Below are 23,796 nucleotides of genomic sequence, written 5' to 3'. Positions count from 1 at the left end.
CATTTTACTAATTATATTCCAATAAATTTTTCTAATAACTAAGGGATATGTTCAGTTATTGATTGAGCAATTTACGTAAAATATATGTACATATACATACATACATTGGAATTTATACATTTTTATTATTAATTATTACTATCATATACATATATATATTTTCACTTTAGCTAGGATGGGAGAAACAGCACTCTATTATTATTATTATATAATAATATTTAATTTTAAATACTATATCGGATTGAGTCTTATATAGCCCCTACATCATGGGGCTATTAAAGCTGATTATTAAAATAAGAAATATTTGATATATATTTTATTTATCCACTGATTAATATATGCATATATAAATTAATTATTATTGACATTTTTTAATGTACAAATTAATAATAAATACATAATAAATCTATTGCATAATATATTTTTATTTTGCATTTATATTTATTTTAAATCTGAAAGTTTTATATGTACGTATATCACACCTATTGAGTTAATCTATTAGCAGGTAGTTACACCCCCGTTTCCTGATTATGATACTCAACTAGCCTCACGCCCAACGACTTAATTGTTTTACGCCGGGGCCAAAGACGCCAGAAGTTCTCGTGTGCTTAGAGGGACAGGGAGAGGAGTAAACGCAGTTACAGACACAGTTGTGATTGCAGTCGCGGTTGTAGTCGAAGCAGAAGTCGATGTCAAAGCAGCTGCTCCAGCTGGTCAGCGTGTATTAGTTTACTCTCTGGCTGCACCGGTTCCACATGCTTCGTCGTGCTTGCTCACGATCAGTTCACGAGCATCATGCGACGAGTGAAGACGTGAGAGCGTGAAGATTGTTGCGGACCGCGAATTCCCGAGTGCAAAACAATCAGTGAGCATTTTGCAAACGTGGGTTCGATCTTTGTTTACGTTTTGCAACTTTATATTTAGTGGAAATCGAGAATGATGTGAGGCTTAAGTGAACAAATAAAATATACGATGAATAGTGTGTTATGATTGTTACTCAAGTGAAACAAAAATTTAAATGGCAACATCAATGCTTTAAAAAAATTTATATAGTAATAGAAAAGTCAAATGTGTACTTCAATATAAATATTTATAGCTTACATGAAATTTAGTGAAGAACATATTTGAAACAATGTGCAAGTTCTGAAAACCTGTCAAGGTATACACATATTTTTCACAATGTTCAGGCATGTGCAGATGCATGAGAAATTGGACAGTAAATAGATCAAGTTAAGCTTTATCAAATGTTTATCTTATGTGAATCGCGTTGCCATAAGCTGCCCCCTGCCGATGCGGCGATTCTGGTTGCTATTGTCGCTATCAGCAACATGCTGCCCGCAACATGTTTCGGGCTCAGCAACAACAACAGCAACAAAAAACTCCCACGGCGCCTGGGGCGGGCACGGAAGGCATCTATAATGCAGATAGATCCAGTTACATTCCTGATTTATATTTTAACATGTTCTACAAAAATTACTGCTTGAGCTAGCTGAATATTTATATTGGCCAAGAATAGAATCCCAATTTAAAATTCTTTAAACAAATTTTAAAGCCTTTGCTAGTGCGTTTCGTTTGCAGATTAGTTCAATAGAACGTTTACAATCCGTTTGGTATTGTTCAACAAGTAATAAATACTAAATAATATAATAATAATATAATATACTATATAATAAATTATTGTAATTTTTCCCATTTCTTAAGAAATATAATCATCATATAAAAGCAGTACAAAATCTTCTACATTGAAGACATAAATCCATTATGTATTTAAAAAATTAATGATTTTTGTCGGATCTGAAATTTCTAAAACTTATTTATTTTCCTTTCTTTGGCACAGTTTGTTTTTTCATTCTAGTTTTACAACAATAATATAAATATTAAAATAAAAAAATGTTGAAAGGCAACGCTTAAGAATATGAAATTGCCAATTACTCAAATGTAATGTTTAACTCTCTAGATAATCCAATGTGAAAGTTCAAATTAGGTAGGTATTACTGTATATATCTAAGTGAAATTAAGAAAGTGGCTGTTGAGCTTTGGCCATATTATAGGTAATTATAAGTCACGAGCTTACGATGAGCACTAAACATCTTATTGTGATCCACTCTAGAGCATTCTTGAAACCTTTCCGAGTGAAAGAGACTCTGTTGTGTTATTATCTAGTCAAAACAATCTGATTTGCAGTATCGACTCGGTTAACCCCATTCCCAACATTGTTTATTGTAATTGTGTGTTTGGCCATATCGAATACATCAATGTCAGCCATTGGCACAGACGACACTTTACAGCTGTCAGCTGTGTCTTGCTCTGTGGCTGTGGCTGTGGCTGTGTTCTTTGTTTTTGTTGTTGCGGTTTGTTGTATCTCTTTCCATATTTAATTCAGTTTCAGCCAAAAGAAATGTTGCAAATTGTATGCATAGGTTGGCTTTCGCATGGTACGAGTCAAAGTTTCGTTTCACATCCGTTTGGCTCGGCATATTTGATTAGCGGCAACAATTCACTTTCTTCTACTGCACTTCTTTTTTATGCTTTTGCCTGTAGATTTGTCCAATGTTTGTTTTTGTTTGCTTGTTTGTTTGTGTATATATTACGTTCCACTTGGCTGGCAGAGTCCAGAGTCCGCCTGACAGCCCAGGTTTTTCATCATCATCGTAGTTAGTCGCCGTCGTCATCCGTTTACTGTATCATAAACATTTATGCCAATTTTTTTTCTTACCATTCGCGCACTCGCGAAACCTGTTCCCTGTGATTTCTTGAGGTATGTATTTGCCTGGCACGACATTTGTTCCTGCGCTTCCAGCGTGCCCCCAAATGATGCTGATGCTGACGCTGACACTGACTATGACGCTCTGCCTCTGCCTCTGTCCACTGTCGTCTGTCCTCGTTTTCGCCCTCGCCCTCGCCCTCGCCCTTGTCCCTGCCTCTGTCTCTGCTGGTGTCTTCTCCTTGGACTATGTTGACGTCGGCAGCGCCATCGACTCACTTCATGTCGTCACGCGATCTCCAATCCGTTCATTAATTCAGTCGGCATGCGGTTACTCGCTTGGGTAGGCGTAGAAGTAGCTGGAAGTGTTAATTAGTTGTTACTGTCTCCCTTCAAGTATGCACACACACACGCTCACACACACACACATGGGCAGGTATTTAAGGCTTATATGCGAAACTCTGACAATTACTGACAATTGTGGGTGTATATCACTTATGAGTAAATGTTTCCTACGGTACTTAAGTCTAACATGGAATTAGTCATGTTTTCCCTTCTCTTCTCATTTCAGTTAACGATAAGAGCCAACAGGTGTTGCGTCACAGATATTCTAATTTGATTATCTGCTGATTGCTGCACTCTCTGCCCATTTCCATAATTGTTTAAATTGAGCCAAACTCTGGGGCTTAGCAAACTGTCGTGGGTCGTGTGTCGAGTCGGGATATCGACATTGAAAAATTCCATTTGTTATTCTGCAACTGCGAAACGGCAGTGGCTGCTGCGACTGCGATCGCTGCTGCTGCTGCTGCTGCGGCTGCCTGACAGTGAAGACAAGATAAAAATTAGTGGTAGGTGCATCCCAAGGCTTTCAAATAAATTCCTGCGTGCAATTTCGGCCCTGGCTGTCCCGTCTGTCCGACTGCCTGACTGGATGTGATCGTGAATGGGTATGAGAATGGGAATGGCTATGGGTACATGGGTATGGGTATGGGAATGGGTATGCGAATGCACAGAGCCCGACTTGGAAATCAAAATCGGCCTTTGCCGAAAAGATGCGCAGGTGATGCGCTCAGCCCCAGGGCATATCAGGTCTGTGGATGCAAACTTCACTTGCTGCCTTGCCTGCCTTTCCTGCTCTCTGTCTCGTTCAACTGTTGTGGGAGTGTAACTTGCACACACAGAAACAATCACACACACACACACACTCCATATATAGAAATATTTATTTTGTAAGGTATATAGTACTTATGACATGGAGCATTGGTTAGTCGAGGGTGCCCAGTGCGTTAATATGTCCCATCGGTAGGCTCAGCCAATGCTGCTCTGGTAAATGCGTTAGCTTAGACTTCTTGTTGGTCACGACATTTCCAATTTGGCGCGAATCGTTTTTATGCTCGCCTACAAAATAAAATAGGGAATATTGGTTTGGTAAACTTGCTTGAGATGTCTGTATGCCAGCCAAGGATTTAATTAGAGTTAATGTTTGCATTTATACTATCATCTATTCGGAAGTTTTAAGGCTATCTATATATTCTATATATAAATACAATGTTTTTCAACTGTTTTAAAAATTAAAAAAAAAAATTTTTTTTGTAATACCTACATACATATATGCATTTGTAAACTATTGAACTGGTTTTCTATTTCACGGCTTCGGCTGTAGCTTTGCAAATTTCTCTTTCATCTCTCTCTACAAACTCTTCTAGAAAAATGTATAAACATCACATTAACTGAAAAATAAATTTTTAAATATTAAAAAAATTATTTTACTCTAAAGTTTTTATTGGTCAAATTTAATTATTATATTTTCAATAATGTCCAACCCAGTATATCCATAAATCAATAGACTCACCCAACACAGGCACATCCTAAGATGAAAATTCCCCAATAAATCAAGCTCTATTTAAGCTGTGAACGAGTATTAGTCAGTCAGTTCAGTCAGCTCGTCTGCAGAGCTCCTCCTTACTTGTTCTCTGTGCATGGTCATATCCCAGAGATCACAGGAAAAGTCCATATGTGAGAAGGTGTTGATTGATTAGTATAAACAATCTGCAATAATCTGGCTCCTTTTTAAGGAAGTGCATTTTGATTAATAGTGCTTGGTCAGGCAGGCCTTGGGGCGCAATCGATCATGGAAATTAACTGGTTGGCCCGCTCAGCGGGCTAAGGTCAAATTCCTGCTCACCATTCGGTATATTGACTCCTGCTGCTGCTCACTGTGAATTGTAAATCGCCGATTGTGAATTGTGTAATTCATAAAGCGAAGCCTGCCAGCGGCGACAACTGGAATCGGTTTGACATGCATCTAATTGTTTGAGGCCTTTTACTGCTAACTGATTCAGTGCGAACGTAAATGGCATTGACAAGTTTTTGCTGCATCTCGGTTCGCCTTAGCGAGGTCTTGCTGCACGTGTTGGCATTCGTGCGCATCCGAACGAAGGAGGCTGGCTCTATCAACAGAACGCATCACTACGCATCTTATGGCATCGCATCACATCGCATCGCATTGCCATCATCATATTACATAACATGGACACGAGCAGAAATTTAACGCAACTCTAATTTCAAGTCAGCCTCCTCGACTCGAAGCCAAATGCTTCTCAGCTGTCAGCCTTGTTGGGCTAATGCAATCAAAGTGCGATTAAAAGTCTTTACACGCCTTCCCTCTTCTATCTTTGCCGGCGTACATATTTCCGCTTCGAGCGACTCGAGACTCCCACATAAATATCTTCACAGCTCCATTTCCGTTTACATTTGCCATTCTCATTTCCTTTGACTACCATTTTAGATATACATATATTGTATATATTTGTATATATATATTTTATACAACACCTTGAAATACCAGCCGAAAGCTTCTGCTTCGGGTGGGAATTCTTTCGTCTTTTGGATGTTTAGGGAAAGAAATTTGATCATAGATTACATTACTGGGACTTAGACTCTTTGGCATTCTAAAATGGAAATATATACAAGAAAATACAAATTTTAATGAATATTTTATACATTTATGCGTAAATTATTGTTGAAAATTATTCATTTAGTTATCAAATGAAATTGGGCATTCAAAGAAGCCATTACAACTAGATACATTGCAATATTTATAAGGCAAAGTGAATTCATTGAATATTAAATTAAATATTATAGAAGATATTACGCAGAATTGTCCAAGTCACAACCTGATTATTGTGACTATTCAGAGTAATGTCTTACAAAATTTAACATTGGCATTAAAACCTACATCTATGCTAGTCGGAAGTGCAAGATTACGATATATTGCGTGGTCCAGCTTCAGATTTTAGTGGCCTTAACACACATTCATATCTTAGTAGACATAAAAAATCCATAAAAAAGCATGCAATGAAAAGAGTAAGGTTTTAGGGCAGAATTTCATTGAGTTCGAATGCAGCGCCTGTCGAGTCGATTCTCGAAAATATTTCTCAATGTCTATCTGTGGCCTGGGGGCAGGCTGGGCCGACTGGAGAAGTGAGCAACTAAGGAAATAGCCTGGCTCTGGCTCCGACTCCGGCTCCGGGTCTGGCAAAACAACCACCTATTAATCAAAATCTCTTGATCTGCACAAATGTGTTGTACACTGAGAGAAAAGACGCGTAGTCAAAGGCCTCACTACGACAGCCACCTCTAATTGGGTCATCGGGCATTTTGACAAGTGTGGCGTTGGCGGCAGCCCACCATGATGGACGATGCCAGAGCTGGTATTGATGGCTAGGCCAGGTCGGGGCAGAAGATCTCAGCCGAGGCCAGTTGTTGTTCTATTAGACATGTGTGTGCCTGGCCTGGACTACGTCCAAATCGCGGTAAATCACAAAAGCCAGGCACGAACTGTGGCAACACGACTCTCAAGAGATGCCAGTCGTACGATGGCTGTCCGAGAGATAGAGATGGAGAGACAGAGAGAGAAGGAGAGAGGGAGAATTGCTGCGCCCTTGGCTCTTTATTAAATTAAGTTAAATCATGTAATTTCCATGTAGCAAGTCAAAAGGGCAATGAATCGCCATCGCCCAAGACTGCGCGCACTCGCCCAATCGTAGATAATAATGGGGCATGCTCAGCTCCCTGCTCCCTGCTCCTTGCTCTCTGCTCTCGGCTCTTGGCTCTTGGCTCTATGCTGTACCCTATGATCAGCGATCGGCAGTGATTTGTTCTTCTTGGGAAAGGGTTCCCTTTGGCATTGTGCCTTGAAATTGATTGCAAATGTTTGCCCAATCCACACTAAATACTTAAGAATTTCGATGCCTCGACTGGTGATAAATTTCAATGCATCTAAGCCGCAGCGCTGATTTGCTTCATGCCAACGCTTGGCACCAATGCAAATTAGTTGCACGGGGTCCACATTGTCTCAGCGGCGACCACTCAGGAGCGGACCTAAGCGACCTATAACAGCACTCGCGTCTTTCGCTCTGCTCGACGAGCTAAATCTTTGATCGCTCTCGTAGTTAGAATAAATAACTTCAGTTAAGATGCATTGGCATTCGCCACATTCGCCTCGGCATGCCACACGGCCGTCCCTGCCGGACATATTGAGATACATTTCCTCAGGTAGCCCAAGCTCCATGGCGACCACAACGACTCCAACTCCAACTGCATATTTATGAGATTTATTTTAGTTTATGCGATCTCGCTACCTGATTCTAACCATGTTCAAAGCACAGAAGGAAGGTCTCGGCTGCTCCTGCCGAAGGTTTTCGTTTATCGATTGCTGTTGTTCTCGTCGAACTGTCTGTAATAAATGCTCCTCGCTGTAGGTTATCATATTTATGGGCTAACTTATCTATTTATATTTGTCTCTTTACATAAGTCTTAGATTCTAGTAAATTATATTAGTTTGGCCAATTCTCATTAGCTGATCTGCTGACATGTACTCTTTATTTGCACGACGAGTTCTGTGAGAGGGGACATTCTCTTTGCATGAGTCTATAATGACATAATAAAATATTACTGATCAGGATCAATAGCCAGGAGATATCGCCTTGATATCCGACCATTTTCTCGTCTGTCTGTTTGAATTTTATGATTCAAGGTATTAAGCTTAAAGTTCTTATACACACACAGAGAGGTAGACGGACAGAGATAGAGTGTTTGTATGAGAGTTAAAGAGAGGCTGACATACACAAACAAAATGCTATTGAATAATCTTATCTTTCCATCAGCAAGCAGATGGGAAAATAAAGACTCGTTGATTATGATGATTATTTTCATCACTTTTATAATACACAAGGTGAAGAGATTTAAAATTGCAGAAGAAGTCTCTTCAGTCCACTCATGAGCCTACTATATAAAATTTGGAATTTCCCTTTATCCAGCTGCGCTATCACATGATGTAAACTATAGGAATGCAAATATTAGATCACTCTCTAATGTGCTTAATTAATTATTTATTTATATTGCAATGAGAAAATCTGAATTGCTTAGGTCGGCTGACTTAAAAGCGGCTTAGGCCTAGAAGGTGTCAGTCGAGCAGAACTCACGGCTAGAGCTACTTGGCCATATTGGGTAATCGCCATAATAAACGGGAAAAAATGTGGAAGTGACTCAGATATCAGCAAAGTGAAGCAACTGAAGCTTTCTACGACTACTCAAACGGAGCCGCCCGCTGGGCTGACACTGAGAAATGCCTGCGCCGGCGGCAATGGCTCGTGGTCTGGCAGGCTGCGGCCACATGGCCGTGGCATCCACACTTGCAGCATTTTTATGACAATCATTTAAGTTAATTGCGGAAAGCAAAAGTCGAGGTGGGCCGAGAGACCACACGAACTTCGGTTCGGTTTGGCAAAGTGTGGCATAAATATTGTGTCTCATTTCGGCTGGCAACTCATCTATCTGGCACGGCATGCAGCCGGACTTCTTAGAGATTAAGAGAGAGAGAGAGAGAGAGAGAGAGGGGGAGAGAGATAGAGTGAAGCGTGTTGCTGCTTTGCCGTCACACGCAGTAAAAGGCATTAGCGTCCGTGTCTGTCACCTTCGTCATGGTCACGCTAATCGAGGTAATCGCATGCGCCAATAAACTGACAGGTTTATGGGCGATGCAGACGCGGAAGCTGCTTGGCCAACTTGCGACTTGCGACTTGCAATTGGCCAGAGCTGTGTTGGCCACCACTGGCACCACTTGGCACTGTGTGTGTTGTACGCTTGATTTAAAAGCAATTAAACTCCGAATTGATGCTGCGATTGATTACGCATCCAACTCATTTGTTGCAGATATCTTCGGTTAATGGGTCACGCAAGATGTTGATGCTATGTTGCTGCCGGACCAGACGTACGCCGACTACGTCCACCGACATCTGACCAGGTCGGACTTAAAGGGCTCCAGCCGCGGCAACAACAACAACAACAGCAGCAACAGCAATAGCAGCAGCTACGATCGCACCGCCGACTTCTTTGAGAACATACCCGACTTTGTGGGCGCCTCTCTGCCGGCCTTTCTCTTCCATCAGAGTTCCCAGAGCCATCAGCAGCCGGCGAGCGGCAGTGAGCAGCATGACACGCCAGAGACTCTGCGCACCTCGACACCCAGCGGACCTGCCAGGGAGCCCAGCGAGCCGAGCGAGCCGTCAAGCAAGAGCGAGAACGGCAACGATGTGCTGCGACTGTGCGAGGATTTTCTCTGCCGGCATCGCATGCGTCCCGATTTTTTCTGCCAGTACCAGAAGGCACTTAGGTGGGTCCCCATTTCCGCAGCCGCCTCCATTCTTGGCCTCACTCCAACTTTGACACCTTGCAGCTCAACAACACCCTCGCCGAAGCAAAGCAAGGCCTTGCCAGACCTCGACAAGCCAGAGCCAAGCGCGTCCAAGGAACTGGAATCCTCGGTGCTATCAGCCGTTAAAGCCAAACACGATGTGGTTGAGCGCTTCACCAAGTTCTCAGCTATTTATACACTTCCGGTGGCCAGGCGCAAGAAGAAATCCAATAACACGACAGGAAACATAACTGGTAAGCAAATACATATATGTAGGTCTGCTTATAATAAATATATGATTTATAGTTTCTGTTAGCCTTTGATTAGTGATAAGAGTAGAACCGAACTATTGGAACGTTTTACCATAATGGGCATTTCCACCGGTATATATAAGAAAGATTTGAAGAATTATAGCTGTAAAATCTGAAAAAAAAAAATTAATACTGTATTTTGCATGATTTAAGGAGATAGATTTGTTCAAACAAAAATTCGCAAATTAAAAATTAGATAAAAAATCTAAATCAGTATTAATATATGACATTATATATATAATTAAAGAATAGATTGACATATAGAAAAAAATAAAAATAAAGTAAATAAATAAAATAAAATACGATAATAAGAATTAATAATAATAATGGTTGCTAGACAAAAGTGTTATGGAGTCTATATGTACATATATAAAAGGGTTCAGCATAATAATACTTTTTATATAAGTAATAAATATTTATATTCATATATATAAATTATTGTATTTATTAAAAATATTTATACTAAAAATTTTTTTAATATTTTCATTTAACTACTTAAATCTAAGTTAATAAAAATTGCTTAGGTCTAAAGAATTGCAGCGAATTGACTGACTATTATGTGAGGCTGTGGTGCAGCGAGTCGATCTACTGCGAAGAGAAATTCGCTATTAGGGTTACCATATCTGCTGCAAGTAGTGCCGGTTTATGTCTTTGATACAGCAAATAGGTTGATGTCTAGGATTAGCAAAGACCAAGATTTTATATTTATGTACTTACAAAAATGATTTGTTATATATTAGAGATCTTTATTGCTAAAACAAAGAAGCATATATATTTAAAATGATTTAAAGATAAAATAAAAACAGTTTCTAATAATTTACATTTTCATTTGATATGCGCTCAGTCTGCTATAAACCTCCATAAGCAAAAAAGAATTTTCTAGAGTGAAGACCTAAAAACAGTTCAATTTAATTTGAAAAAAATGGGGCTATCTTTAATTTGAATTAAACCTGTTTTGAGTATTGGCGAAAATAGATATTTGCATGCTTAGAAAATCGTATTCGACTGCTAAAAATGTGGCATGGATTAGCATGCAGCTGTGCAGCTCGAGACAATGATTTGCAAACTGCAATGAAAATGGATGTGGGAATTGTGAAATGCAGCATAAGCAAAACAATAACAGAGGCCAACACACACATACACACAGGTACAAAAAACCAAACCAAAAACAATAAGCAATCAACACTAATTAACACGCGACCAGTAAACGAGACAGCTAAGCCAGAGTCAGAGCCAGGCCAGAGCCAGGCCAGAGCCAGAGCCAGAGCGAGGCGAGAGACCCATAGTTCAAATACTTGACCCCATATTTGAGCGACTGCACAGACAGAGTAATTGAAACTGAGGAATAAAAAAGAGACCTCGGGCCTTTTACCTGTTTGAAAAATTTACCTGCGCCAGCGCACGCGAGAGCCGCTCAGAGCGAAGCGAGCGCGTCTCGATCACAATTTCTACGTCCAGCGTCTGGGAGCGTCGGGTTTTAGCGTTCAGTCTGCGCTTTGGTCTGACAGCGAGCGAATGAGAGTCGCGGCAGTTCGGAAGCAAGCTGTGCATGTGGCTAGCTATAAGAAGTTCAAGTGAAATATATAAGCAACACAACAAAACGAATCACAGTCAAGGCAATAAATGTGTTAAAATTTAATCGAAATATCTAAAAGTTTTGTACCACACATATATATAAATATAAATCTGCTCTACAAGTGTTTGTGTGTGTGTGTGTGTGTGTACCTTTAAGGTATCTAAGCATCTACATCGAGTTCCCAGTCTGCGCTGCTGTTGCTGCTGCTGCGAGTTGAAATTGGTGGTAACTCGTTTTTCAAAAAGAAAAGAAAAAGAAAAAAAATCAAACAACAAAAATGTCTGCAAACGCGCGCGACTGAGCCACAGAAATAATAATAAGAAGCATAAGAAAGAAATATATATATGTATATACATATAAACATAATAATACGTAGAGTATAAAAGCAAAAGCAAAAGCAACAGCAGCACACAATTGCACAACTCCGAAAAGTATCTGGCAGATACTTTCAGTGATTTGGCTGCTGCCCTTCTGCATTCTTTTCTCGCGTTTGTTGTTGATTTTTTTTGGTGTTGTTTCACTTGCTGCTCTGAGCCAAAAAGCCAAAGCAGCATACGTCCCATACGTGCGGTTCGGTATCGTTGTCCAGGCCCAGTTTGTATGCCACACACACATACACAGAGACACATATATATCGAGAGTGAGACATACACACATACTGACAACCTGGTCAACCTGGACAATGTTTGCCTTCTGTAAGCGTCTGTGCGGAAAACCTGTTCGATCGGGCGTGTTTTGTGCTGTGTATCTGTATACGAATTTATTCAAATAAGAAATATCATCGCCGGTGCCGACGGAGCTCGCTTCTCGTCCTTTTCGTCGCCAAAAAAATAAGAATAAAGTAATAATAATAAAAATAAAACAGAGAAGAAAATATCGGATTCGAAGTCGAAACTCGTTTTTCGGCGACTGCAGTTGAAATTAGCTAGTTTCGTTCTCCGCTGCGGCCACACAAATGTGCATCTACGATGGCCACATTGGGCCTGTCAAAAGTGTTCATACTGGATAAATACTTTACGGAATTGCAAAAGTTTTGGGAGACCGAGAAGAAGCTGCAGGGTGAGTGCCACACGGCCGTACGATCACACTCCTCGGCCATTTCCAGTTTGTTGCCTAAGTCTTTCGTTTCACTGTGACCAGTATTCATTTTGGGCCCCCCATTGTTTTATAAAGAAACAAAGCACATTAACTGCTTGTTGAGAAACTCATTTATCGAGCATTATTAAAGAGCTTTGAACTTAAATAACTGTTTGCCCTTCTAATAGGAAAATTTTTGCATGAAAATCACTTTGAAAGTTAATTGTTAAAGAATCTGGTGGAGAGTAATTGGGTTATTGATTTATATATAGACCATAAATATTCTCCGGAATCCAAATATTGTTTAATTTATGTAGGTAGATATAAATAGTAAAACGATGTACCAAACAGTGCATTTAGGTACGTATACCTACATTCAGTTTAGGTACATGTGCCTATATATCTGTATTTGTATTTGAATTTGTACCTATGTGGCATATACTTATGATTATAATAATTATACCATATGGATTATGCACCACATATGTACCTATTTTGTCTGTAGGTACATCTAGCATCCGTCTGGCCGACCTATATGGGTCCCTTGTTAGTGGCGCGCAGCTGTATAACTAGAGAGAGGTTTAGTTGTATATGTATAATTGTCTATAGGTGTGTATAGCTGTTGGAACATGTCTACGACTCAAGTTGGCTCGCCGTTTTATGTGTATAGGTGTACGTGTGTGCCATACGACTTGCAACATATGCCCAGCACCGCCGGGTCGCAGCCTCCCCGCTCGCCCATCGCTGACCAGTTTTGGTCGCAGGCGATGCCGCCAACACATCCGTTGAGATCTTTAAATGTGGCCGTCGTCGCTGGGTCCAGTTGGTTTTGTTTTTTATTGTCTGCTCTTTGGTTGGCAAAGTCTATGCGCGCTGATTTCAGCTTCCAAGAAAACTTCGCGACTGCAAGCGAGTCAGACTACAGTTCTTGTGGCAGGCAAAGAATGAGGTGCAAATAAACAGAAGGAAAGAAGGGGAGGTCATTAGAAAAACTACAACAAATTTAACAAATTTAAAAAGAAATTTAATAATATTTATTTTGGACATAATAATTTATATAAATATTTACAATTCACTTTGTTATCATATGCTTTAAGGTATTAGTTACATTTCGTCTATTTTTAAGCAACAGTTCCTTGTTCGCTACTTAAGGATAGATATATGTATGTTTATAGACCAATTGTTATTGTGCTCGACAAAAATATAGTACAAATATAGTAGATCCCATTATATTTTCATATAGTTTGAGGAGTAATTGAATTTTCTGAATTTGTATTAGCCAATGAAGACAGACTTATATAAATAAATACATTTTAATGCTGATCAGAAATAAATTACTATTAAATTTGTAATATGAATGTAACAATAAAAGCCAAATTATAATAGAAAGTGATAAATCTGATTATATTTTGTACCCTCTGCTCATATAATTAGTTAATTATTATTTTTTATTGAATTTTAATAGCTATATGGTCTAAAAATCACAATAAAAAATCTTAAACCTATTTCTGCAATTAGTCACAAGAAAATGTTATTGAACGTTTTCATTTGCCTCAGCTTCTTGTAGGCAGCTTAAAAAGTAACACAAAAACTGGTTTTTATCATCAAACATATCGGGTTTTGACGTCGTTCAGCTCTGGGTTCGATTGAAAATAACTTTTGTAATACTTTTTGTGGTAAATTAAAGAGAAAATTCCAATTAGATTAAAGTTTTTAGGTACGCTTCTTTAGGTTTATGGATAGGGTATACTCAATGCGTGTGTAACCCAAGACTCCACATACCATGTACTAGGTATCTGTTAGTCGTCTACTACTGTCTACAGCATATGCCGTAGTATTATTATAATATAAGCACTTATTTCCATTTAATCTCATTGTCATTTTTATGCCATCAATTATAAGCAGGGTATCTACTAGTCGTCCCCGCGTATTACTAGCGTATTTACTCTTATTTTATTTAAGAGCATCTCGTGTGGTTTTTTATGTCATCATTTTCGAAAGTTCGCTTCAAGCCATCTATAATAATCAAATTTCAGCCCATTGAGGTTTTATTCCCTTTGTTTCAGTTAGTTGTGGTCTCTATCTTCTTCTTCATCTCCTTCTTCTTCTTGGCACCTGTCGCCAAATTTCTGTTTCTGTTTCATCTCAGCGCACGTTCTGCGCTGTCGACCGATTAGCCAGCGAAATTAGTTCATTAACATTTCAAAGATATTCTTAATTTAAAGTTGTGTTTCTCAGCTCTTGAATATTTAAATATTCGAACGGTTAAAGTTAAACAAAGTTTTGCTGCGATGACAATTTTGTCTACATTAAAAAGAAATTAATTATAAGTATTAGCAATGGAGGAAGAAGTGGGTGTGTCATGGCATCAAATTATACAAAAATAAGTCGAAATTTCTTGTTTTCGTTTTATAATTATATATACGAAATTGATTGGGAAAATCAGCGAAAGCGTGTATACAAAAGTATCCAAAGGTAGAAAGATAATTCCAAATAAGACATGCTGTCCTTAACAAAACAAGATATTTATGAAACAAATTCGTTTAATTAATTTTATTCACAGAAAAATTTTGATATATTTTCATTTAATAAATATGAAATATTTTGAAGTCAAGCGGAACGTTTAATCTACAGTTGACTGAGCATCGTTTGATGAATATAAGTTTATAAATATAGGTTTAGAAAAATCAAGTTGGAACTGCGTAATTTAAATGTTTAAAAAGCCTAGAGGGATTGGTTTCACTGTTGATTAATTTATGAATAAATATTATATGAAGCATAGCACGAGGACGACTTATGATAATCTATGCTAAATTAGAAATTTATTAGATCGCGACGCCAATCGAATATTAGCTAAGTCAAATTAAAGTATTTAATCAGTGAAGAGATAATCGAAAGATTACTGGACCCTCTTTTATTTAAATTAAATAAAGAAACTCTTGAAGAAATAAGCAAGTTTGGGTTCTCAGCATTCACATATGGGTTACTTCCTTTATGACTGATATACAATATAAACTATACAGTCAGATGTTAAAATTAAATGATTTAATATTATATGTGTTTCTGTAAACATTTTATTAAATATAAATATAATGAAAATGGGTGCTGCATAGACTATGATCAATCTAGACTTGATTGATAAAGTAAAATATTTCTCATTTTGAATGGGTTCAGGGTATAAAGGACTATTTATTGGAGTTTTCTATATATTGAGCTTAACTAGATTAATTACTTTTATAATATCATATAGTATATATATTATAACTAGTATAATAAATATATATAAAGTTTTGCGCAAGTACTTGCAACATTATCCTAGGAATAATTTTGATAGTCTAACCTAACCATGAATCGATTTTATTGATATTGCTGCTCTTTCAGATGCGTCATCCTCCAATGAGGCCGTGCACCTGCAGCAGCGGCTCAAGAGTCTGAGCACTGAGCTGCTGGTGATGCGCAATCGGCTGCATGTGGAGAGTCAGGGACATGGCCGGGCCAACGATGTGCAGCATCACAGCATTGGGGCGGGTGCTGGAGTTGCTCTGGGCGGAGGCGGGGCAAAGGCAGCCAACTACGACCTGAACGCGTCCAGTCCGAATTTGAATCTGGGCAGTGGAGGACTCTCGTCCAGTGCACTGCAGCAACATGCCAACGGAAATGGACAGCATACCCTGCCCAAGGTGAGCTCGGAAATCACTATATTTATGCTTTCCCACATAGGCAATCTGGGTAATTGTGATTGTTAATTTCCTTTGCAGCAGCATGCGTACAATTACAGCCAGACGCTGCCGAGCAATTCGGGCTCGAACGCTGTCATCTCGGCTCGGAACACATCCATACCGCATCCGCTGCCGCATCAGCTGAGCGAGAAGTCCGCTGTGGGTCATCACAAGGGCAACGGCGCGGTCTTGGGTGCCACATCCACGTTGCCGCCCGTCCCCTTGCCACACAGCCTCAATGCCCGATCCAATACACTGCCCATGCGCAGCTCCAATGCCAATTCTCTGGCTGCCTCGTCAGCTCTGCAGGCGAATGGCCAGCAGTTCGATCAGTCAGCCAAGCACGTGAATCCTTGCCAGAGTGTGAAGACGTTGCCCTTCGGCTTTGGCCAGCAGTCGCAGGGAAGTCGCCAGCCCAAGGACATGCAGGATCTGATTCACCTGGCTGGCCCACTCACCGAGCACGCCGTCATGCACACCCTGCAGGCGCGCTTCAACGAGCAGCGCTACTTCGTAAGTGTTATTCAGCCCACTTTGATGCATTGCTGTCATCAGCTCCTCTCACTTCCTCCCAACACCTAACCTAACACCAAACCAGTTTAACTATCATCAGATTCACTTTTAGCCCAGTTCAATTATGGCCAGCAGACAAACTCCATCCGCCTCTCCAACAATTATCTTAATAGTCGGTCTCCAAACTGAATTTCCGCTCTGCACTGGCCCCAGATTAACTGTTAATTTCGACAATTATATGCCGTCGATGGCACACACAACAGTTAGAAATTAAGCGATTGACAGCTGATTAGAATAACTCCAGGGGCTATTATCAAATTGATATCATTCGCTGAATGGGTTTGCTTGCTCGTTTATCTGCAGTTAGTTGGTCTATTAGTTAATTACTGAACTGTACTTACGATTATCGGTTCTCTGTGAGAACTTACTCTACTATATCGATAAGTAAGGGTCTCAAGGAAAGAGGACTAAAGGAACTTTTACAACACGACACTATGGACTTAAAATTTTAAATATGTTTATTAATTATATTATTTTATTTTTTGAAAAGATGGAAACATTTTATTTACTCTAGCTATTATTAAAATAAATATAGAGATTATTTGTATTTCACTGGATAAATGTTGACTAATTGGAATATCAGCTGGGTTCAGGGTATCTACTAGTCGGAAGAGCCCCACTATAGTTCTCTCACATCTTAACAATTTAAAAAAAATATTATTTTTTTATAAAATTTTTATTAAATTTTTTTGGATATATTTCTTTTACAACTTTTGTTTACTCTTAACATTCCAAAATGATAGACAACGTTTAAGTTTCTATTCAAGAAATTAACCAGAATAGGCTCAATGACTATCATAAATATGTTACCTTTAGACTTTATAGTTTATATATGTATTTTACTCTCACATATATACTTCATCATTTTCTAGACAAATGTGGGTTCGATTCTGCTCTCGATTAATCCCTACCTGGACGTGGGCAATCCTCTGACACTCACATCGACGCGCGACCTGCCGCTGGCGCCACAGCTGCAGAAGATCGTGCAGGAGGCGGTCCGTCAACAGAGTGAAACGGGCTATCCACAGGCCATCATCCTCTCGGGCACCAGTGGTGCCGGAAAGACGGCTAACGCCATGCTCATGCTGCGCCAGCTCTTTGCCATAGCAGGTGGAGGTCAGGAGACGGATGCGTTTAAGCATTTGGCCGCCGCCTTTACAGTATTACGCTCGCTTGGCTCGGCCAAGACAACGACCAACTCGGAGTCCAGTCGCATCGGCCAGTTCATTGAAGTGCAGGTGACGGATGGCGCACTCTATCGCACCAAGATCCACTGCTACTTTCTGGACCAGACTCGAGTCATTCGGCCGCTGCCCAAGGAGAAGAACTATCACATTTTCTACCAGCTGCTTGCCGGCCTCAACAGAGAGGAGCGCCAGAAGCTGCACCTGGAAGGTTACTCGCCGGCAAATCTGCGATATCTCCGTGGCGATGTCGCCCAGAACGAGCAAGAAGATGCGGCACGTTTCCAGGCCTGGAAGACCTGTCTGGGCATACTGGGCATACCGTTTCTGGATGTGGTTCGTGTCCTCGCTGCTGTGCTACTGCTGGGCAATGTGCAGTTTGTCGATGGAGGGGTAAGTTAATTTTAAGTAATTGTTAAATGGTTAAATTACTATAGAGTATTTCGAGGATAATTATATCTACGTAATCACACGCCATATATTTACAAATATTTAGCAACATAAAATATACGATATATCGTAGTAATATTTAAGAAAGTCATACAGTTGATTACATACAATAGTCGGTGTATAGCGCCATCTGTTGTTCATTTTATATTAGCAGGACTGCTGGTATGAGCATAAGCGCCATCTAGCTTATAACTTGTTGAAATTTATGTGCGAGTATATATTTGATAGTAATTCACAAATCTAGCGATGCTGTGATAGCGTTTGTGGTAGAGTGTCGCTCTGCGATACAGCAGACAGTGGGCTCTTTTCCCACTTGCGTCTGAAACTTCTCATTTTTAAATTTCTTGCGCTGATGTGACTTACGGGTAATTTACGTCTGAATTACGTTGTGTACGAGACTTTATAAAAAACTGAGCGAGAAATTTTGTTTTTCCTAAAAATGTAATGTTCTTTATTTATAAATATGTATATGATATGATTTTATATAACAATTTAATTTTTACTATTTATTTCAGAAATATAGTATTCGAACTAATTTTAAAATTTCTATATAAAAAATTATATCAAACAATAATTCAATTGATTCTGTTTATTTACAAAGAAAAACAAGTAAGAAAGCTCTAGTCGAGACTGCTCGACTACGAGATCCCCTGAACCCTACAAGCAACTGATATTTCAATAATAATTAGCACCCACACACGCACTCATGCAAACAAATACACGCACACACACACACTCACATATACAGGCGATTTCGCTTGGGTTGCGCTGCAGTGTTGGCAATATTATGAGAACTTATTTGTTGAATAATTTAATTTCTAGACGTACGATCGTAATGAAACTTTCAGAACGTAATCATAATGTTAAAATGTATGTGTATACCGAATCACAAGTCTCTAGTATTTGATATACGACTTTTACAAAGATGAGGGTGAGGGGGTGGATTTAGGGGTGGGGGGTAAATTTTAACAAAAACCGAAATTGTATGACATGCGTCTTAATATACATTTTAAATTTGGAGACTGTAGCTTGAAAGATGTAGGAGATATAATTTTGTAACTGATCTTCGATAAGGTTTTTTATCGATAAAAAAGTATCGGAATGAGTTATCGTTTTTTAGTGATAAACTCGATATCCGCGTGATATATACGGACATTTTAAAAAAAAGTTGAAGTCTCTAGCTCTTATATCTTCTGAAATCGACGCGTTCAAACATACGGACAGACGGACGGACGGACGGACGGACGGACGGACGGACGGACGGACGGACGGACAGACAGACGGACAGGGCTAAATCGACTCAGCTCGTCGCCCTGATCAAGAATATATATACTTTGTGGGGTCTGCCACGCCTCCTTCTGCCTGTTACATACATTTTAACAAAACCATTATACCCTGATTTCCCATTTTCAATGGGTTCAGGGTATAATAATATATATTATTTATGTAAGAAGCAAAACAAGTTTAATTTCTTCTTTTATTTCTTGTATGCTTTGTTTATCGAATAACTTGTTATTTATTTTCTGCTGTTTACTTAAAAAACAACATCATTTATTTTATAGTATTTATTTAAGAAACAATGTAACTGAATTTATATTTCTTATTTAAAAAACAATGTAATTGAATTTATATTTTTTATTTAAGTCTTACATTGTTTATAATACTTAGTTAAGCAAAGTTGTATTTTGTTTTTCTTGCAGGGTCTCGAGGTAGATGTGAAGGGCGAAACGGAACTCAATTCGGTGGCCAGCCTCCTGGGCGTGCCACCTGCGGCGCTGTTTCGCGGTCTGACCACACGCACGCACAATGTGCGTGGGCAGTTGGTGAAGTCGGTCTGCGGCGACGGCGATGCCAACATGACGCGCGACTGCCTGGCCAAGGCGCTCTATTGCCGGCTGGTGGCCACGATAGTGCGACGAGCGAACAGCCTGAAGCGCCTGGGCTCTACGCTGGGCACGCTGAGCTCGGACTCGAATGAGTCGGTGCACAACCAGGCGGACGCAGCATCCCAGCACGCATCGACCATTGGCGGCGGCAATGCGGGCTCCAAGTCGATGGCCGCGCTGAACAATGCAGTGCGACATGCAACGGATGGATTCATTGGTATATTGGACATGTTTGGCTTCGAGGAGCCAACGCCGCATGCACAGCTGGAGCACTTGTGCATCAACTTGTGTGCGGAGACGATGCAGCATTTCTACAACACGCACATCTTCAAGTCATCCGTGGAGTCCTGCCGGGACGAGGGCATCGTGTGCGAGACCGAGGTGGACTATGTGGACAATGTGCCGTGCATCGATCTGATCTCCTCGCTGCGCACTGGGCTGCTGAGCCTACTGGACATGGAGTGTTCGGTGCGGGGCACAGCCGAGAGCTACGTGACCAAGCTGAAGGTGCAGCATCGCTGCTCGACGCGCCTGGAGACACGCACCGCACTGGAGCCTGACGATCCGCGACTCTTTGCCATTCGCCACTTCGCTGGTCGCGTCGAGTATGACACCACCGATTTCCTGGACACCAATCGAGACGTCGTACCAGACGATCTTGTCGCCGTCTTCTACAAGCACAGCTGCAACTTTGGCTTCGCCACGCATCTCTTTGGCTCCGAGTTGAAGGCGCTGTATGCTCAGCAGCAGGCACCGCGCGGCCTCAGCTTCCGCATCTCACCCACCTCGCACTCGGATCTACTCAACGGCGATGAGCCCGTCTCGACGCTCACGCAGGACTTCCACACACGCCTGGACAATCTGCTGCGCACTCTGGTCCATGCTCGCCCGCACTTTGTGCGCTGCATCCGGAGCAACATGTTCGAGCAGCCGGGCAGGTTTGATCGCGCGACGGTAGTGCGCCAGATCCGCTCGCTGCAGGTCTTGGAGACGGTCAATCTGATGGCCTCCGGATTTCCGCATCGAATGCGTTTCAAGCAGTTCAATGCGCGCTATCGCATGCTTGCGCCGTTTCGGCTGCTCCGCCGCACCGAGGACAAGGCTCTGGAGGATTGCCAGCTAATACTGCAATATGCCATGGGCATGGAGCAGTTGCCCGTGCAGGATGGCTCGGTCACGCTGGCCTGGGCGCCGGGCAAGCGGCATGTGTTCATCAGCGAGGGCATACGCCAGCACCTGGAGCATTTGCGCACGGAGATTCGCCACAGGAGTGCCACGCGCATGCAGGCCACGTGGCGTGGCTATTGGTGGCGCAAGAAGATGGGCAGCACTCTGAAGCAATCCTGCCGCCCAGACTCCGGCCTAATTGCTGCCCTGCCCGCCATCGCCAGCACCTGTGCTAAGCTCGTCAATGCTCACAACAATCCCAATGGCAAAGCCACCTCTGCAGCTATGGCCGCTCTAGCGGCGGTGACCAATGCAGCTCCCAGCACGGGTAAGTGCCTTTCAATGGATAATCTTTATATCACTTCTAATGCGCCTTTCTCTCTCTCTCTATCTCTGTCTCTACAGTGCCACGCCTCTCTGCAAAGTCCACAAATCCAGCTCAGTGCCTGGGCATTGGCGGCACTGTGACCCGTCCGCGACCTCAGCCCATTGCCGGCACCCCACCTCCAGATCCGCACGAGAAGTGTGACCAGAAGATTATCCAGCAAACATGTAGCCTGTTCGGATTGGATTTGGTAAGTGATGAAGTTGAGACAAGACTGTGAGGAGGAATTGTTGAGGGAGGGGATAGACAGAGTGATAAAAACTGCTAAGGTGAGATAGAGAGGTGAGCAACCCTAAGGGATGCTATAGAACCGAAAATTTTAATTACATTATGTACATAAAAATTATTTGTAAATCCTTAAAGAAAGTAAATTTTAGTGTAAAATGAAATGGTTCCAATTTCATTTAATTACATTAACAAACACTTACAGAACCCGATTTATGACCCAACAAAATCCAATCCCCCTAAAATTTTGTTGTGTACAAAAATAAAATGATTTAAATTTCATTTAATTTCATGAAGGCAGATAAAGTGTTAAAAAGAGGGAAGAGAACGAAATCCAATTCCATTTAGCATTTCATTCATCTGTTTCTGTTTTATACGAAGCACTTCTCACGCAGATTTACTATTATTTTACTTTTTATTGCATATAACTATCACACTTGGTTTGGGATTATGACGCTGTGCAGGAACGACCCCCACCCGTTCCACTGTCACGGGCTTACACAATCACGGCCAATTCAAAGAAGCTGGGCTATCCGCAAAGCCGCATCATGAAAATGAATTTTCCAGAGGACGCACTGGCTAATCCGGCTCCTGCTCTATCGCCGACGGCCTCCACTGAGCTGCAGCAGTTGAAAAAGGGCGACACCGTCACCGTGGTGGGCGCCTCCAGTGGTCGAGGTCACCTGATTGTCGAGCACAAGGGTCAAACCTATCATGTGCCGTTTCAGTATATGGAGCTAGCGTCTGGCAGCACTGCTCCCAGCAATGCCAACCTGGCCATGCAATCCGCTTTGATGTCAGCTGGACCGACTAACGGGGTGAAAATATGATTTGTTAGCACTGACCAACGAAATTCTATAAAAGAATTAGATTAAACTTTTCTGAATTTGAATCTGAATCTAGAATAATGTTCCTAGATTTCAGAGTATATCTATATTAATAGTTTTTTTTTTTTCTGAATATTCCAAGATTCGAAGGTATATCTGTCACTTAAACTTTTTGACATATTCTTTATGCTGTAACATCGTGAGCTCTTTTGATTTTGTTTTATTTTTCTAAAAATTCTTGCAGGGTATATCTATCACATAACGTTTACCTCGAAAAATCGAGAGTAAGTTTTTCTGTATTTTCTTAAGCTATCAGTAAATTTGTAATACACTACGTTTCATTATTCTTGTTGAATTTAAATTTCTTAAAAGTTTAGTCTACTTCTTGATTAATAACTTTGTTGGCCATTGTACTTCACCCATTCTAGGTGCGAGTCTAACTATCAACATCAAAGACTGTAAATAACTGACAATAGCAATAATATACATGCATATATCATATAAGAAAACTCATTGTTTTATTCTCCTAGTATTTTCTAGATTATATAATTAGGCTTAAGCTGATGTTCATTAGTATTATTCGATGCATATTACGATAGGTTGTAGCTTCCAGTGCCAATCAAGAGAGTTCTTCCAATAACTTTATTAAGATCAAATTATACCCATTACTCTATAATGATTTTATAAGCCGCCTAGCATTAGTCGCTTCTGAAGCCTCACACACCACAATGTTAAAATAAATCTCTGCGGTTCTTTATTGTTACTCAAACACAGCCTGATTCATGTCCATATATATTATATACACATATCCCATACATACAGTAGAATATATTATTGATAAGTGCATTTCCAACACACACGCACGCATAATTTTAGTTACATATACTTTGTGCTCCATTTAGTACGTACGATCTAGATTAAGCATACAATCTTATATAAGATATATCACCATAATAAAATGGATATTGTGGTCGGTTGTGTTGTCTCGCAAATAAAGTTCTTTTTTTGAAAGCAA

General features: G+C 40.5%; 1 protein-coding gene across 3 annotated transcripts; it reads left to right on the top strand.

Moving 5' to 3' along the window:
* Nucleotides 1-659: 659 nt before the first annotated feature.
* Nucleotides 660-23,796, top strand: dachs (unconventional myosin-IXb-like dachs). 3 transcript variants are annotated; one of them, XM_030385328.2, is made up of 9 exons: nt 660-882; nt 8,921-9,380; nt 9,444-9,655; nt 15,747-16,045; nt 16,127-16,597; nt 17,530-18,234; nt 19,992-21,672; nt 21,750-21,919; nt 22,419-23,796. In XM_030385328.2, the coding sequence occupies exons 2-9, from the start codon at nt 8,959-8,961 to the stop codon at nt 22,782-22,784; spliced, it is 4,326 nt and encodes a 1,441-aa protein (XP_030241188.1). In that variant the 5' UTR covers nt 660-882; nt 8,921-8,958; the 3' UTR covers nt 22,785-23,796. The 3 variants fall into 3 exon arrangements, with proteins under 3 accessions (XP_030241188.1, XP_030241186.1, XP_030241189.1); XM_030385326.2 differs by having other exon boundaries at nt 661-882; nt 16,124-16,597; XM_030385329.2 differs by lacking the exons at nt 660-882; nt 8,921-9,380; nt 9,444-9,655 and adding an exon at nt 10,996-12,347 and having other exon boundaries at nt 16,124-16,597.

The sequence above is a fragment of the Drosophila navojoa genome, chromosome 3 (genome assembly GCF_054131105.1).
Source record: "Drosophila navojoa isolate 15081-1374.11 chromosome 3, UAZ_NAV_1.0, whole genome shotgun sequence".
Classification (NCBI taxonomy): domain Eukaryota; kingdom Metazoa; phylum Arthropoda; class Insecta; order Diptera; family Drosophilidae; genus Drosophila; species Drosophila navojoa.
The sequence above is the reverse complement of the archived record's forward strand: the minus strand, read 5'-3'. Positions and strand labels throughout refer to the sequence as shown.

Bases quoted from the DNA above. Each gene is read 5' to 3' on its own strand.
- dachs (XM_030385326.2), top strand. From the start codon at position 8,959: ATGTTGCTGCCGGACCAGACGTACGCCGACTACGTCCACCGACATCTG. The intron at 16,046-16,123 runs GTGAGCTCGGAA...TTTCCTTTGCAG, and splicing joins GACAGCATACCCTGCCCAAG to CAGCATGCGTACAATTACAG. The intron at 21,920-22,418 runs GTAAGTGATGAA...GACGCTGTGCAG, and splicing joins GCCTGTTCGGATTGGATTTG to GAACGACCCCCACCCGTTCC.